Source organism: Nuphar pumila, chromosome 15, assembly GCF_984573655.1.
Source record: "Nuphar pumila chromosome 15, dmNupPumi1.hap1.1, whole genome shotgun sequence".
NCBI lineage: Eukaryota > Viridiplantae > Streptophyta > Magnoliopsida > Nymphaeales > Nymphaeaceae > Nuphar > Nuphar pumila.
The window spans coordinates 29,250,081-29,266,794 of record NC_143263.1 but is presented as its reverse complement, the minus strand read 5'-3'; the positions used below and the strand labels follow the sequence as shown (position 1 = coordinate 29,266,794).

The window sequence follows — 16,714 nt, the reverse complement described above, 5'->3', positions numbered from 1 at the left end:
ACGTGAATGTGGTCTCTCCACATTCACGTAACTCTTACCCACTAACCCCATTATGTGGCTCACTAATAGCTGTCAAACTGGGTCACCTTGGGGAAAGTCCCAATCCCGTAGATATTGTTATCTGGTTCGCTCAATGTTTTAAAGTTCTCATTACCTGTTACTTCACCACCCAAAAAAAAAAGTCTTTTGTCAAATCATGTATCTGTTCTCAGTAGGTGATAGCACAAAGGGTGGTAATATTTTGTATTTTGCCAAATCACTTGATCTGGCGTCTTGTAGGGTGCGTTTACTCTTTATAATAACCCATAAAAAGTGGAAGCGGATCAGGTCACGCTGAACACAAGCATTTTTTCTCATGCTGACATCATGGCCATCCTATTTGCATTTTAAAATGGTCAAAAGTCAACAAAACCACGTGGCATTCATCGAAATGCAAACAGACGGCCACGATGTCAGCATGAGCAAAAACGCTTTTGTTCAGCATGACCTGATCTGCGCCCATAAAAAGTTGGTTTGAAAAACCATTTTTGTGGGTCCACCAACGTTTTGCAAACATGAGCTTTCCTTTCTACCCTAAATTTTTTGGAGAACTCGTTTTCAACATTATATATATATATATATATATATATATATATATATATATATATATATATATATATATATATAGAGAGAGAGAGAGAGAGAGAGAGAGAGAGAGAGAGAGAAGCACATGCCTTGTCCAATTCAAATAAAAACGGGTTGTACGGGTGGAGTTGGTTCCACCGCTTGATGCCGTCGCGATGTCTCTTAGAAAAATTGAGTGTTGATGTCATAATTTGATGCTAATGGGTGAGAGGACCGAGCAAGTGATTGGACAAAAGATTAATCTTTTTGTGTTTTGAAATCACCGCCGTCCAACACTTCAATCACCATCATTTATTGTTGGAGCCCACCAAAGGTGCTGATGTCATTATTTCAGAACGAATGGTGGTGATGGACTGTTGTGATCTTTTGTGTTTTGTCAATCATCTGTCCTCCATAACTGATGGCATTAAGGGTGGTGTTGATTCGCTTTGCCAAAACAGCACCAATAGCAGTGGTGGTCAATAGGGACCCAAAAATGGCATGATAATGGTCTGTTTATTGACTAAAAGATCTTGTTCCCAGCTCCATCGCATTCACCACCGGGTGTAGACTCGCCACCACCGTCGGATGTATACACTCCACCACCACCGGCCCCAACTGAGTCACCTCTGTCTCCACCACCGCTGTACGTAGACTCGCCACCACCGTCGGATGTATACACTCCACCACCACCGAACGCAACTGAGTCACCTCTGTCTCCACCACCGCTGCATGTAGACTCTCCACCACCACCGTCGCCACCAGGCTCACCTTATAAACCAGCATCTTTACAAGGTACATTCATAATTCTCTTGACATGTTTGATGTGGTGTACAGCTAGCGAGTTTACGTGGTGGATCTTCAGTCTCATATGTTTATCTCAGTATCAATTAGTTTACCAGGTCGAGCAGAAGAGGAATAATTGTACAAAAGTTATTATCCAAATTTCACATAAGTTGATGCCTAGTCTGAATACAGATCTGAATGCAGTTTGGACTGATACCTTTTTTTTTTTAAAGGCAAGCTGGGATTACGTAGATCCCTACCAGAATTCAATTAAAAGAACACAAATGTTACAGCGTATGATTATAAATCTCCCCTTGAGCCGATCCGGGGTGATCCTTCCAGAATTTTTGGATACCCACCTCGCAAATTTCGTGAGCTGTTTTGCTATGAAGTTAGAGTTTGTACTGATACTTACCAAAAACAAAAGGTGATAAACTTTCACATATGGATGTGATCTAGATGCTTGGTTTTATAGAAACCTAATCTTGGATCATCACATTAAGATGCATAAGAAAGATATTTTAAAGTTTAAAAATCAATGGCCCAATATTTTTGTAAAAATTTAAATTACATTTTTCATAAAAATACATGATCCAACAGTCAATTCCTAGCAAATGTTCCACAGAATGCATATGCAGGATTGGATTTGCAAAAAAGCATCGAAAATGTCTAGTTCATACTCTCGTTCACATATTTCCAGTAAAACATATTCTAGGGACCCCCACCACACACACACACACACACACACACACACACATATATATATATATATATATATATAGAGAGAGAGAGAGAGAGAGAGAGAGAGAATGGCAGAGTCCAGACCTAAGTTTTCAGCCATAAAACAATATACGTATCTCAGAATAAAGTTTAAGTAGACCATTATTTTGCTCTTGGAACTTGGAGAAATTGAACGAAAATGATAAAAAATTGACAGGGTTTCTCAACCTTGACTGTGGACTCCAAGTGGGTTCAAACTACACCAGCGAGACAGGCCTAGTTTACACTTCGGATGATGGGTACACGGACAATGGGGTGAGCAAACAGGTCGATTCTAGCATTGCCAACAGCGTCCCAAGGATGTACCAGACAGTCAGAGCCTTCTCGGATAGCAAGAGGAATTGCTATGATCTATCACCCATGAATGAGGGGAGCAAGTACCTGGTCCGTGCCTCTTTCATGTATGGCAACTACGATGGTTTGAGCTCACCACCAAGTTTTGACATCTATTTTGGTGTGGACTTGTGGAATAGTGTAAAGCTGGACAATGAGTCCCATATTTTTTGGACTGAGGTGACTGGTGTGGCTCGTTCAACGGCCGTAAGCGTCTGCCTTGTGAAAACAGCTAATGGAATACCTTTCATTTCTGGGCTGGAGGTTCGACGTATCGACGGAATCTTCTCACCTGCCAACCTTTCCCTCTCTGTTGTGACGACCATGAGAATAGATGTTGGAGCATCCACCGTGACAAGGTGAGCAACTTATTCCTGTGATAAAAGATGAGCTCCTTACCACCGAGGTGGTATCCCATGTATTAAGCGGGGTCCTGTGTCAAGCTGAAGGCCCAGGATCGAATCCCTCTGCCGTATGGGGGCGGCTGTTGTTCTGGTAGGGGTCCGCCTAACCCAAGCATGCCTTTTCAAAAAAAAAAAAAACGAGTTTTTTTCTTTCTTTTTTTCATACATCTCGGTGTTGGGAACTTTTGAACACGGATCTTATCATTTAAAATTGTATGGGTTCCATCATACATTCAATCCTAGCCATCCAATCAACGGCTTCTGTTGGAAGGTTAGGATTGAACGTATGATGGAACCCATCTTATTTCAAAAGTTCGGATCCGTGATGGGGTGTCTGAAAGTGTATGTTATAAAGCAATTCAAGGGAGCAAAAACATTACCCATGACCACGAGTAGCAGGGCTGTTGCCACTTGCCAGTGGGGTCGGCTTAAGACATTCAAGTTGAAGGATGTCATGACTTCAATACCCAAGATAGTTATCCTTTGCCCTTTTGCAAAAGCAGCAGGTTTCCTGTGCAAACAATAGGTTTGTGGTATGAGGTGCCAAGGTGATAAGAATAGAAGCTGGTACATTTGGGCTCTCACTACAATTCTTCTAATGTGGACCTTCGATCCATCTTGTTAAATCCGTTTCATTCTATCATCTTGGAGGGTAAGGGGGTGGCTGAGAGGTTTTAACTGCCTGAGGGAGAGCCTAACAGTAGAGCAACAATCTCGCTGTGTCCTTGAGACATTGGTCAGAACAAGCCGGCAAACAGGAAGAACAGACTTAAAGAAAATTAACTTACAGCTCCAACTTTCTGGGCAAGCTAGACCTCCAATCCATGATGTCACTATGGTTCTCTCGATAAGAGAAATCCGTTTGAGCTGCAGGTACCCAGATGATCCATTTGATCGCATATGGACACCAGATGATGATGCATACGGGATCCCACTCAACACAACTCAGGAAGTAAAGGAAGAGACAAAATTGCGATTTGGATTGCCTTCCCGTGTAATGCAGACTGCCGTCTACAAGCCCCTCAATCCACCCCATCACATAGACATAACTTGGCCAACTGATCCCAATGCCAGTTACTATATCTTCTTGGCATTTGCAGAGCTGTTACAGTACCCCGAAAACGAAAACAGAAGCATCATTATAATGAAAAACGGAGAGGAATGGTTTGATTCTTTTACTCTTGACTACCACAGTAGCATTGTGGTGTACTCAACGGAGCCCATGACCGAAGGTCATTTTTTGATGTCGCTACAGCCAGCCGACAATACCACATATGGTCCTTTGCTAAACGCATTCGAGGTTTACAAAGCTGTTAGTGCTTCGGCATCTTCTACCTTTCCCCAAGATGGTGTGTGGCTTGAAACTTAATTACTATGCTTTCTTTTCTTCTTATATAGCAATCTATGTCACATGGATACGGCTGCAGATGCAATATGACTTGTATGTCATACGGAACGGCAATCAAAACAGAGTATCCGTATGACATAGATGGCAATAGAAGCTAAATATAAATCTATCAATAATATATACGATCGCTTTTTTGCACTTGATTTGCAGTCGAAGCGATGGTGGCAATCAAAGAGTATTATCAGCTGAAGAGAAACTGGAGAGGTGATCCATGCCTTCCACAGAATTCCTTTTGGGATGGGTTGACTTGCAACTATGATAATGCTTCGGCACCAAGAATAATTACTCTGTGGGTGGCATTCCTCTCTCTACTTTCTCCTCAATAGAATTCTTTTTTTTCCTGTCTTTTCTTTTTTTTTTTTGGTAGTTCATGATTTATAATAATCAGTAGCTCATTCCATGCACCCATTCCTTAGGGATCTTTCTAATTGGGGACTAGACGGCTACATTACAGATTTCATAGGAAATTTGACATCGATCAAATCACTGTAAGCATAACACACCATGAAATGGTGATTTTCTATTTGGTTTGTTTTGTAACTAATTCCATTCTCATGTTTACATTTCAGGAATTTGTCAGGCAATAACTTGAAGGGTTCAATACCTGGTTTTCTAGAGAATCTAAAAGATCTATCTGTACTGTAAGCATAATTCTAGTTTTTACTTTTTTCTCTTTTTTTATTTTTGTTAAGGTAATCAACTTTATTTGGTGGTACAAAAACTTGATATACCCGGGTGACAAGTCATCAGTACAGAGATAACCAATGTCAAAATCAGGTAACTACATAACCAACAACTGCAAACCGCAGCATGAACTTTTTAAAGCCCTCATAAGCCACCTAACCAGGTATTTGGAGCCCTCATGGGCAAGTTTCATTTGTAATTGAACAAGAAAAGAAGTGCAGAAAACTGAGCAGAATCATGTAACTGCATAAACTATAATCCCCAGTATAACAGGGGCTTTTTCCCAGTTCTTGATATACTTTTTCTTGCATTGTCAGTCCTTCCACCATTGATACTAGCAGCCTGTTACGATGAAATTCAACGGATTACTTACAGAACCTGCACAGCTGATAATGGCCACTATTGTCTGACCTCTGTCCAATACTTTTATTGTTGTAACATCAAAATGGCCGCACTACCGACTCCCCCAACACAAAATTTACTTGCTGCTTTGGCATACAAAGGACTCACTGCTCATCTAACTTGCCCTCCACTACCAGCCTGCACCCAATGCCAATTCTTCAGCCTTGCCTGCCATAACATCTCCACAAACCAGTACTCTTAACTATTGGTAACTTGGTATTCAACTCATCTCTGCCAAATCTTCTGACACCCAGCCATGAGACATCTCGACCTGCCCATTTAACTCCAATCCATATTTTCGATTCGCCTGCTGTAAGCTATATTGAATTGCATCAACATGTTTTATACTTATTGTCAGGTTAATTTTAATGCACTGTAGTGTAGAATAGTTGGTTCGAATGTGTTGCATGGAAAATTGGAGGTAATCGCATTTAAAATTTTATGTGGAAGTCTAGTTTTGAAATAAATACCTTGAAAGCAACGGGGAACTTACAAAAATCATGGGCTGAATGCAGAGATTTGTCGAGCAACTATTTGGCTGGACCAGTTCCAAATGCTTTGCAAGAGAAACAAAGCAAAGGATTGCTAGTATTGAGGTTTGCTGAACTCCCTTGACCATGTATAGTTTGTATTTTTCAGCAAGAAGCATCCTACAAAGTACTTTAATTCGATACAACACTACAAGAAAAATGCTAATTAGCGACGGAAATTTGCGACGAATTTTTTTCGTCGCAAATTTGCGATGGATTAGCTATAAAAAATTATCCATCGCTAACATTCGAATGATTTGTGGAATTAGCGACGAAAAAATTCCGTCATGAATCTGTCACTAATTAGCGACGGATTCGCGATGAAAAAACTTTCATCGCTAATCTATCGCAAATTAGCGACAAAAGTAGCGATAGATCAGTTCTTTCGCTAACTAGAGACCAGAAATTTGTGATGGACATTATCCATCCGCTAAACAGTTTAGTGATGGATAGCGTCTGTCGCTAATCCACGGTTTTCTTGTAGTGCAAGGACTAAACCAAATATCTACCACTATTTGATATAGGTTTGGTATCCAAAAGGGAAGCAAGAAGAGTCACCGTTGGATCTGGATCGTGCCTACCACCATTGCAATAGTTTTCCTCCTGATATGCATTCTGGCAATCACAATCAAGTTGAAGACCAAAAAGCCACCAGGTGCGCCCATGCTAAGCTACAGCCTTAGGATGTTCTTGGAAGCATCAATTGGTTCAAAGAAGTTTTCAAACATCAAATGGCCAAACATGGAACTAGTGCTTGCATGCTGGTGTTGCATACCTTTGCGGAAACAAAAAAAAAAATCAAAACTTAAATTTTAAACTCCAAGAGGGTGTTACAACACTTTCTTCTCAAGTTCTCAAGCTTGAGGATATACACTTTTGCTTACAAGAATCCACTCTTTGTGCTCTCCTACTGGTAGAAGAAAACTTAAGCCTTTTATCTCTCACAATGAAGAAGAACCTCACATTCTTATCTCTCACCACGTGTCTCCCGACTCAAAACTAATACGCTTATCCAGAGAATGAGACGCTCCCGTTCGAGTAACCACAGCTTTACCTTCGCCCCGAAACCGTCTACACGTCAAATTCTCGATTGCCTTCTCTTGAAGTTGAGGTACTGATGGTGTTGGCATCTGCTAGAAATATTGAGCTTGTTTTGTTTCTTTCCAATTCAAATTTCTTTTCTTTTACTTCAGATTACTATCTGGAAAGTTGGCTCGTTTCTTCTTCAACTTTCTAAACTTTCATATCGCAGCTTCCACTTGTCGTGCTGCAAGATTTCATACACCTCATTTTTCCGGATCTCATCCTTTTTTTTCTCTAAGAGGGCTGCATGGTTGATCTATGTAGGCTGAGTTTAGTGCAACTTATATCCAATTGATCAGCGTTTTATAGCATATTGAATCCATCACTCGTTCTTAATATATGTGGCAGAAATAAGATCCTTTCCCGTGCATAATGTTGTAGATAAAACCCATCATTTCTGCACAGAATACTGAAGACTTATAGGCAATATTGTCAGACTGGGATGATCTCAACTTTTCCAACTATCAAAGCAGCTGTTTCTTGAATGCCAATAAACTTTAAGACAGTATTCTCTATCGTTTGATTGACAGAAGCTCTATCTTAGAAGAGCGCATTATCTGTTTGGGGTTTGGTTATGACATCCATTTTTTATGCAGTGACTTTTTTTTTAGACTGTACCATGTGAGAGGCATCTCTGAGGATATTATCGTCAGAGGTGCCTTGGATACAACCCAAAACACCACCATTTTTTCTTGTTTTTGAGCCATTCATTGTTTGTGTTTTAGATGTTCATCTATATGATGAATGACACTGAAACTTTTTTGTGGGACCAGTCTGAGAGATGTTTTCAACCATGGTGTTTGGGTTGCCGTTCATCACATGAATGAACGACATCCAAGGCACCTATGACAGGATTACCGTCTGAGGTGCCTCTGACCTGATCCCCTCTCTTTTTTCTTTTTTCCTTTTTGTCCCAAAATTTCATTAAAATAGTGTCAAGAAGTTACAAATGCATGACTATTTACAAAGGTGTTATCTCCACAGAAAGTAATCGATTGATCCTCAAACTAAAGCAAAAGGTAGGATAGGAAAGTCCAAGATACAACAGAGCAAAGAACCGCAACCAAGCCCAATAATAAACAGGTGAAGTCCAGGAACGAGCATTGTATCTGAAAAGCTATGTCAGATGAGCATCGCATATTCTGAACGTACTTCTCCTGTTGAGGATAGGAGTCAGTTTTCTCTTGCCATGATTATCGGGATCGGTTTTGATTCACCTCTTATCTGCAATATCTTATTTCCATAATGCCTTTATCTTTAACAGCTGTATAAATCCTTAACGGTTAGCCGTTATCCTTCTCCTTTGGTGGTGTGTAAAGCTGTATTAATACCTTGTTTATAGCATTGTAAAAGATATGAATGAAAGAGGCTCTTAAATCGTGATGTAGGCTGTAAAGCCCAACCGTTAACTTCTTGTGCATACTGCATTCTTATCTTTGATATATCATTCTTAACATCTCCTGCTTAGCATTAGTCTCTGCAATGATTCTGTGACGTTTAATTTTTGGTAGTATTTGTAGCGAAAAGTTTCAGACTATATCTGTGTTTCAATTTTGTGTGTGGGATGTGTGATTTCTGCTCGTGCTCCCAGCTCCAGAATCAGCTGCTCATTACAACCTGCGAGAAGCCACAACTGAAAAGCCAAGATCCTTACAAGGACCTTCAAGTGCCCAGAATACTAGCTATATTGAGTTTTTTAGGGTCACTAATAACCACAAAATAGAAGCTGCAGACAAGAACAAATCACGAGAAGCCACAACTGAAACACCGAGTAGACCCTTACTTGGAGCTTCAAGTCCCTTGAATGCTAGCAGTATTGAGTTTTTTAGTATCACTAATGATCACGAAATAGACTTTGACAAGGAGAACAACTCACAGGAAGCACCAGCAAGAGCAGAAAGTAAAGCCCCAGTAGTACGTTCAACTGCTTTGAGTTTTAGCTATGACAAGGTTGTAAGGATCACTAATAACTTTGAAAAGGTCATTGGCCATGGAGGGTCTTCAACTGTTTATTATGGCTACATGGATGGTTCTGCATTTGCTGTCAAGATAATGAAGGATTCAATGTCAAAAGCTGAAAAGTTCATTGCAGAGGTATGTATGAAGAATCAATGCATTCAACTTATGGAAAGAATACATAGCTATACGTTGTTTGACATTTGACAAATTTCAACAGATTGAGATTCTACTAAGGATCCATCACAGGAACTTGGTTTCTTTAGTCGGGTATTGTGAAGAAGGTAATAACCTGATCCTTGTATCCGAGTACATGGCCAATGGAGATCTCTCCATGCTACTGTCAGGTATGATGCCTCAATAAACCATAATACAGTATGAGATACAGATGCTTGTTGATATATGATAATGCTGAGATACAGATGCTTCTTAATAGTTGAAAGTGCTGCAATTTCCTCCTTGATGAAAACTTGAAGACAGTAAAGAATGCCTAAGAGATATCCAAAAAAAAAAAATGAAAACCCTAGATTTCACATGTTAAAGAGAAAAGTAAAAGATAAAACCAAACCTGGTTTAGATACTTGAGATTAAGCAATCACACCCGGAATGATGTTTTTCAATCAGCAAACAGTAAATCCACTGCTAGTAGATGGGACTGGGAGTAGAGCCAGCAATTTTCACAGATGGCAGCAAGAAATATTTTTGTCTTGGATCCATTTGAATCCAAATAAAGTCCTAACTGCAGTACTTTTAGTGTATTTTTAGGTCAATAGGCCAAAGAAACTTTAGTGTTTTCCTAGTTACTTGTGCTTCTACAGGTAACTTTAAGGAACTATTAAGAAAATGTTTTCAATATCAAGGATAAAAATTGCAGCATAAAAATATATTTGAGAATTTCAGTATATTTAGGAGGTTCCCACGTTTTTTTGGAGGCAAATCTAGCTTTTGTAAATTTATTTGCACAGGTAATCTGTCAAAGACGCAAAATCAGAGGCACTCAATGTGACCCACAAATTATGTATAGAGAACTTTTAGTGGATGGGGGAAGCCTGCCTCACTCTTGAAAATTTGTGACATCAACTATTAGAAAATTAATGCTAGGAAAAAGACAAGCTACATTTTGTGCACTTGGGTAAGTCCCTATAGAGAAGATATGACCAACTTCTTATCAATATTGAGAATGCAGTGAATACTGCTTTAAACAATCCAAAACCCCTCTAAATGTTAAAAGAGTGCTCAAAAGAACCTTCTAAACTCATTTAGCTGAACAAAAAACAAATAGTCCAATCACCAATGTTGAAAAAAGAAATAGGTCCATCATATTTATTGCTTTCTAATGGAAAGGTCTGCAAAATACAGACAACAAATAGCTCGTGGAGAACACTTGCAAAGCATTTGTACTTTCCAAGGATGACCACCACTCTGTTATGCTTGATCTTTCCACATCCTGAGTATAACTATGCCCGCATATTCTATTCTTGACCTTGAAGAAAAATCCATCTGACTGGATATGAACATTTACAGTAAATAATGCTTTTTGCCAGGCAAGTCAAACATGAGCAGAGCCTTTACCTGGAATCGACGACTTCAAATAGCACTAGGCACAGCAATAGGTTTGAATCTGAAGCTTTTTTGCATAAAGTTTCTTTAATTTAGACTTTTATTTCTCCAAAAAATTTTCATGAAATTGTTTTAACTGCAGGTTTGGAATATCTACATACTGGTTGCAAACCAATAGTCATTCACAGGGATGTTAAGTCCACAAACATTCTTTTAGATGAAAAACTAGAAGCAAAATTAGCAGATTTTGGGTTGTCGAAAAACGGAACTGTTGATGGGTCTACACTTCATGGAGCAACCAAAATTGCTGGAACACCTGGTTACATAGATCCTGAGTATGACTTCTTCGTAAAACTTGTCCTCCCTATTTTAAATGTCATAGCCGTAGTGTACATTTAAAGAAATGGAAGCTATGTATCATACATGTCCGAATCCTCAAAGTTCTCAATCCTGACAATCAACGTATTGAGAACTTCTTTACCTATCAACGTTTCTCAAATGGTTTCCTGCATAGATTTGTAATTATGAGAAAGGTCAATATTCTGGCTTCTAAGTATTCTATAGCTGTTTTGGAAGCATATAAAAAAGGAACCACGGTAGTAATAATTTCAAGCTTTCAACACACACACAAAACATGCTGTTTGGCAATGAGCAGTACTATGTTTCCATGATCTATAAAGCACTAGAGGAAAAGGAATTACATCAATAGAGGGGAGCACACATGTATCTTTTCATAGTTTCCTTGAACATCCATGTAAAATATCAACATTTCACGAGTTAGCTAAGAAACAATTTTTCGTCCTCGTTTGTTTTTCCACAGGTACTACAATACGGAAATGCTCACCAGAAAAAGTGATGTCTACAGTTTTGGTGTAGTCCTTTTCGAGCTTATAACAGGGAAGCCTGCAATATTTTCTATAGGCAAACAACACTTTAATCTTGTCCAATGGGTCACACCCAAACTTTTCAGAGGGGATATAGAGGGTATAATTGATCCTAGGATTCAAGGTTACTGCAATATCAACTCTGTATGGGAAGTTGCGGAGATAGCTAAGAATGCCACTGAACGTGAAGCAAAGAAGAGACCTGCAGTGACTGAGATTGTGAATGCTCTGAAAGAAGCTTTGAAGCTGGAAGTTTCACAGAAGGAAGTGAGTACACCATCTGAAAATTCGGTAGTGCATACATCAGCTAATCCACTTCCAAGGTAATTTATGCGTCTGTACCTCCATTACAAATGTCTAGCCCACTTTCAATTTCAAACTATTTCAGAAATGTACGGTATGTCGTCCCAAATAAAAACCTCCCAAGGTTTTTGCTCCTAAAATTAAACACTCGAGAACATGTATTGGCATCAATGAAACCCTGCAAAGGTGATTGAGCGTGTAATCTTCTACCAGAGAGTTCCTTCACAGTTTGAATTTTCCATGCTTCAAATTCCAGGAGCTCCCACCAAACACATTCCTTCAAGAAAGCAAGCATTCTGGATGCATAAAACAAAAAATTTCTAAACATAGAAGAATCAAAAGTTTGAAACTAAACAGCGCAAGGACTCAAAATTTTCTTTCTTTCTTTTTTTGGTAAAAGATGTGAAAATTTGTTAAGCCATAAGTTTACAAACATTTGGCTCCTACCAAGTAATTCAAGACTCATGCAACTATCATGAAAAATTAATGCACCATCCATATAGTCTCAAATAACCACATTCCTTTCGTACAGTTATGATATATTTTGTTTGAAAAACACTTCCGTACAAGAAATAATAATACAGCGGATCATGATCTCATTGTTCTTGGCTCTCAAAGAGAAAAGAAAAAACAGAAGATATCACACCATATCATGATCTAAAAGAATCACCACCTCGCGAATAAGCTACTTTAGCTCTTGGTAGAAGCATTTTTTGTTTCGCTTCTGGCATTCTTGGTTGTCGGTATTTTTCTGTAAACTTCCTTCATCCTGAAAGAAAGCAAAAGATCCAACCCGAACCCAATGGCACAAGCTACAGCCACAATCAAGAATACGATCCGGTAGCAATGAGCTCCGACGCAGGTGTTGAAGCCTTCGGGCTCTGGGGTTGCCTGAGCATCATAAAGGATCCCTGCTAGAAGACCCGAGAATAAGAAGGAAGCAAGTGGGAGATTGGGTATGAGGATGTTGTAGATGAGACCATAGTATTTGAGGCCAAAGAGCTCAGAGGCAGTCAGAACCGAGACGGCAATCCGAAAACCATAACATATCCCCCCCACGATCGACACAATGTAGAGGGATCCGGGCAATGACATGGCCATGATCACGTAGCCAGAATCCGAGAAGCTGCATTCCACAGAGGTCTTGGTGTTGCTGATTTCTGGATAAAGTGTTCCGAGACCAAACCCGAAACCATCCCGAAGAAGCCGAAGATTAGGGATGGCAGTGGACCGTGGCAGGGGACAAGGTCTCCACCCCCGCCCCGTCTCAAAATCCTACCTTCCATCCCCGCCTCCATCCCCAGTCCAAACGGGGCTAGGCGGTGTGTGTGGGTGGGTGAGTGGTGTGTGTGTGTGTGTGTGTGTGTGTGTGTGTGTGTGTGTGTGTGTGTGTATGTGTGTGTGTGTGTGTGTGTGTGGTGGGTGGGGGGGGGGGAGGGGGGGCACTGCCTTCGTCGGGGGTGAGGGCTATTTAGCCCTCACGGTGCGCCTCCTTCCCCCACAGACAAACCAGAGAGAGAGAGCGTAAGAGGGAGAAGGGCGCTGAAAAAAAAAACAGAGGGATTACCGGCGACGGCAAGGTAATCGTCCTCCTCCTCCTTCTTTTCATCTTCTTCGTCTTCGGCGGGTTGAGGGCCGGCAGCCATGGCTGCCGGCGAGTGTTGCAGAAAAAAAAGGGGGAGGGGACTGTGTGTGTGTGTGAGAGAGAGAGAGAGAAAGAGAGAGGAGGGGGCCGGCCCCTCTGCCGCAAAAAGGGATAGAGAGGGCCGGGTCCGACGGCCGGCCCCGCTCTGACAGAGATGAAGGGGAGACGGAAGGGGTGAGGCCCTTTCGTCCCCCCGCTGTTAGGGTTTTTTTCGGGGGACTGGGTCGGTCCGGGTGCGACCTGGACCGAACCGGGTGGGTCTGGGCGCGACCCGGACCGAATCTGTCAGTCTGGCTCGTGCCCAGACCGAGCCAAGCCAGTGAATAAAAAAAAAAGAGGAGTTGTCTGGTTCGGCCTGGGTAAGACCTAGGGGTGGCAAAACCTGACACGACCCGCCAACCCGCCTCTTAGGCGGGTTTGGGTTTGGAAAAAATGAACCCGTTTAATAAACGGGTCGACCCGCCTAACCCATTTATTAAACGGGTCGGGTTCGTGTTAGGGGTATGTCAACCTGCCAACCCGGCTGACCCGTTTAATAAATGGGTTAGGCGGGTGGGTCAACCCGCCAACCCGACCCGCCAACCCGTCTACCAACCCGACCTGTCAACCCACCAAACCGACCCGCGAACCTGCAAACCCGTTTACCTGACCCAACCCATTTATTAAATGGGTTGGCGGGTCGTGTCGGGTTACCCGTTTATTAAACGGGTCGGGTTCGTGTTTGCCACAACCGACCCGTTTAATAAACGGGTCGGGTTCGGGTTGAGGTATGCTGACCTGCCAACCCGTCGGGTCGACCCGCCAACCCGACATGATTGTCACCCCTAGTGCGACCTAGATCGAACCGTGGGGTTATGTATTTATAAAAATAATAATAATAAGTGAATAAATAATATTTTTAGTCAAAGTGGTTCATCGAATCAGACAATTTTGAATACGGACTAGTAATAGGCCTGGATCCAATTAGATAGTTTTAGATTTAGATCAGAAGTGGATCTCGATCGAACTATGAGTTTCGTCTGAATTATGAAAATAATTTAAAATGACTAAAATGCCCCTATAAATTATCCAAAATCCATTTTAGTGAAATTGACATAACTTTGCACACTAAACTCAGAATTGAGTGAGGTTTGGTGTGTTGGACTCGTATCGTAGAAGGAAATCTGCTTATCTACTAATTTTAGTCAAATTAGTGATGCAAAAATTGAGGTCTCTCGAGTCAATTCGAAAAAGGTATTTTAGTAATTTTATTTAAAAAGATAAGAGGTTTTGTACATTAATGCAAATGTGCTTATTTAATGACCAGATTCTACTGCTAAAACATCTTGAGACTCGATTGCGACTAAAGCATCGTATTCGTATTTGAGGTAAGAGATATTATAAATAATTTTAGATGTGAATAAACATTTTTATGTTGCATGTTATTATAATATCGTGAATTAGCATAATAACTTTTGAGTGAGAATATGATATGCTTTGAAATGACCATACATGGTATTCTGAGATGATTGCATACACATATGAGTTGTGATATACATATTAATTATGGTATATCATGTATATTAGACAAATATTATGTTTGTGATAGCATGTAAATATAATTGATAATAACATGCATTGTGATGAGAATGTCTTTAGATTGGAGTTTCAATTAGTCTATTCATGCTATATGCATGTATATATTGAGATTGACATGCATAACCCCTTAAATCTCGAAAGTGACAACCTGTGGTAATAGCTACCTAGTTCGCGGCAAGAGTGCAGTCACCATGGAGAGTGTGCCACCGGTGATTTAACGATGTGGAGACCTTATATCATTGTGTGCTTAGTGTGAGTCCTAATGTTATCATGAGATTAAAGAATGAGATCTTTCGTGATCATTTCACCATGTCACTTGTAAGAAAACAAGTGCAATACGAGTTTGAGAATATGGGTCTATATGTTAAACTTAACCTATGACTTAGGGTTAGACTCATACAGTGTTTGAGGACTCTAGAGGACCATGGATTGTTGAGAACTATCATGGTTAGAATGTAGAATGAACCATACCAAGATTGAGATTGAGCCTGACCTCCCAGTGGAGTCCCCTTCTTGTTTCACTACAGTGCCTAGTGGTCCGGAGACCAATGAGAGTGTATGGTTCAATGTTTGGCCAACATATAGAATTGGGGTATTCTATATGGGTTGATATGGCTATGACCGGTATAGCTGACATAAGATTAGTTTGGTGTGATCAGAGTGTTTAAGAGGGTGATGGGGGGGGGGGGGGTTAATTAAAACATACAAACTTGTGTGGTGTGTCGAAAACTAAACTGAGACTAGGGGCTTAGAACCCACTACAAAGTTTAAGTATTGATTTGCTTATAATTATTTCTTACTGAGTTGTAGATTCACCTTCCTATTTAATTACAACTGTAGGTTTTAGGTACACTAGTACATGCAGGACTTGATCGACTTCTTCTTCGACGAAGTATTTAGAACTTTTTCCTTTCATATCATTAAACAATAATGTATTTGTTATTTTCTTTTGTTATGAATGATGAACATTATGAAAAAAAAGTGAGTTATTGAATGATAATGAAAAAATAAAATTTTAGTCATGTTTCTCTGTGTGAACTCTGTACTCTTTTCTTCTAGGAAGTAATACCAACTGAACTCAAACTTCCAAAGTCCCAGATCAGGGTGTTACACCTTCGTTATTCTCATTAAGCAACCATGCCTCTTTATAGACTTTTGAGAGAAGCCTGTAGTGGGAGGTTACCACAATCAGTGGTTATCCCGCATGGGCAATTGCATTAACTACCTAGTACTCTCATGAGTCATGTTATCTCATGATGTACCCATGTCAAATCGGGTCACATCAGGTTAGATATGATCTATATTCCAATATTCTACCACTTAACCCATTGACATGGAAAAATACTTCATCAAGGTTTTATTGTTGTCTCGATTCAATTTTTATGTGGGTTCACATGCTATCCTGTATCACAAAAATGAATTATACGAGCGATGGAGATAAACACTTCTTTATGAAAAATTATATTTTCATGCACTATAATATAATTCATTTTCAGTGTTTTAGCATGTTAAAATTATTTTTATGAATAGGTTGGTCTCTAACTCATTATATTGGCCCTTTAACATTGTTATTCTATTATTCTCTCGACCCAAATAAGAGATCATTTATGCAGAATCAATAATACATAAAACCATAGATAATCAATTTAGGTTCACAAATGTGATCACATATAACCATAATATATTGCCATATATTAGAAGAAATCAAACAAACTCGTCTCTTTTACATGTTGAGAATATAATCATGGTGCTAGCCCTTTAGAAATGGGAACTGC

At 40.1% G+C, this 16,714-nt stretch overlaps 1 protein-coding gene and 1 pseudogene across 2 annotated transcripts in view; one reads left to right on the top strand and one right to left on the bottom strand.

The window, feature by feature from the left end:
* Positions 1 to 1,094: 1,094 nt before the first annotated feature.
* On the top strand, positions 1,095 to 11,918 carry LOC149814964 (senescence-induced receptor-like serine/threonine-protein kinase). Its single transcript, XM_089990449.1, has 13 exons — positions 1,095 to 1,398; positions 2,327 to 2,861; positions 3,780 to 4,255; positions 4,465 to 4,603; positions 4,731 to 4,802; positions 4,884 to 4,955; positions 5,916 to 5,996; positions 6,455 to 6,741; positions 8,605 to 9,107; positions 9,190 to 9,316; positions 10,514 to 10,582; positions 10,672 to 10,864; positions 11,350 to 11,918. The coding sequence occupies exons 2-13, from the start codon at positions 2,470 to 2,472 to the stop codon at positions 11,738 to 11,740; spliced, it is 2,802 nt and encodes a 933-aa protein (XP_089846575.1). The 5' UTR covers positions 1,095 to 1,398; positions 2,327 to 2,469; the 3' UTR covers positions 11,741 to 11,918.
* Positions 11,919 to 12,192: 274 nt separating this feature from the next.
* The window catches only part of LOC149814962 (protein NUCLEAR FUSION DEFECTIVE 4-like), an 87,641-nt pseudogene continuing 83,119 nt past the window's right edge, over positions 12,193 to 16,714 (bottom strand). Inside the window, exon 3 of the transcript XR_016428124.1 lies at positions 12,193 to 12,753. The product of XR_016428124.1 is annotated as a protein NUCLEAR FUSION DEFECTIVE 4-like (transcript). The remainder of the gene's footprint in view (positions 12,754 to 16,714) is intronic.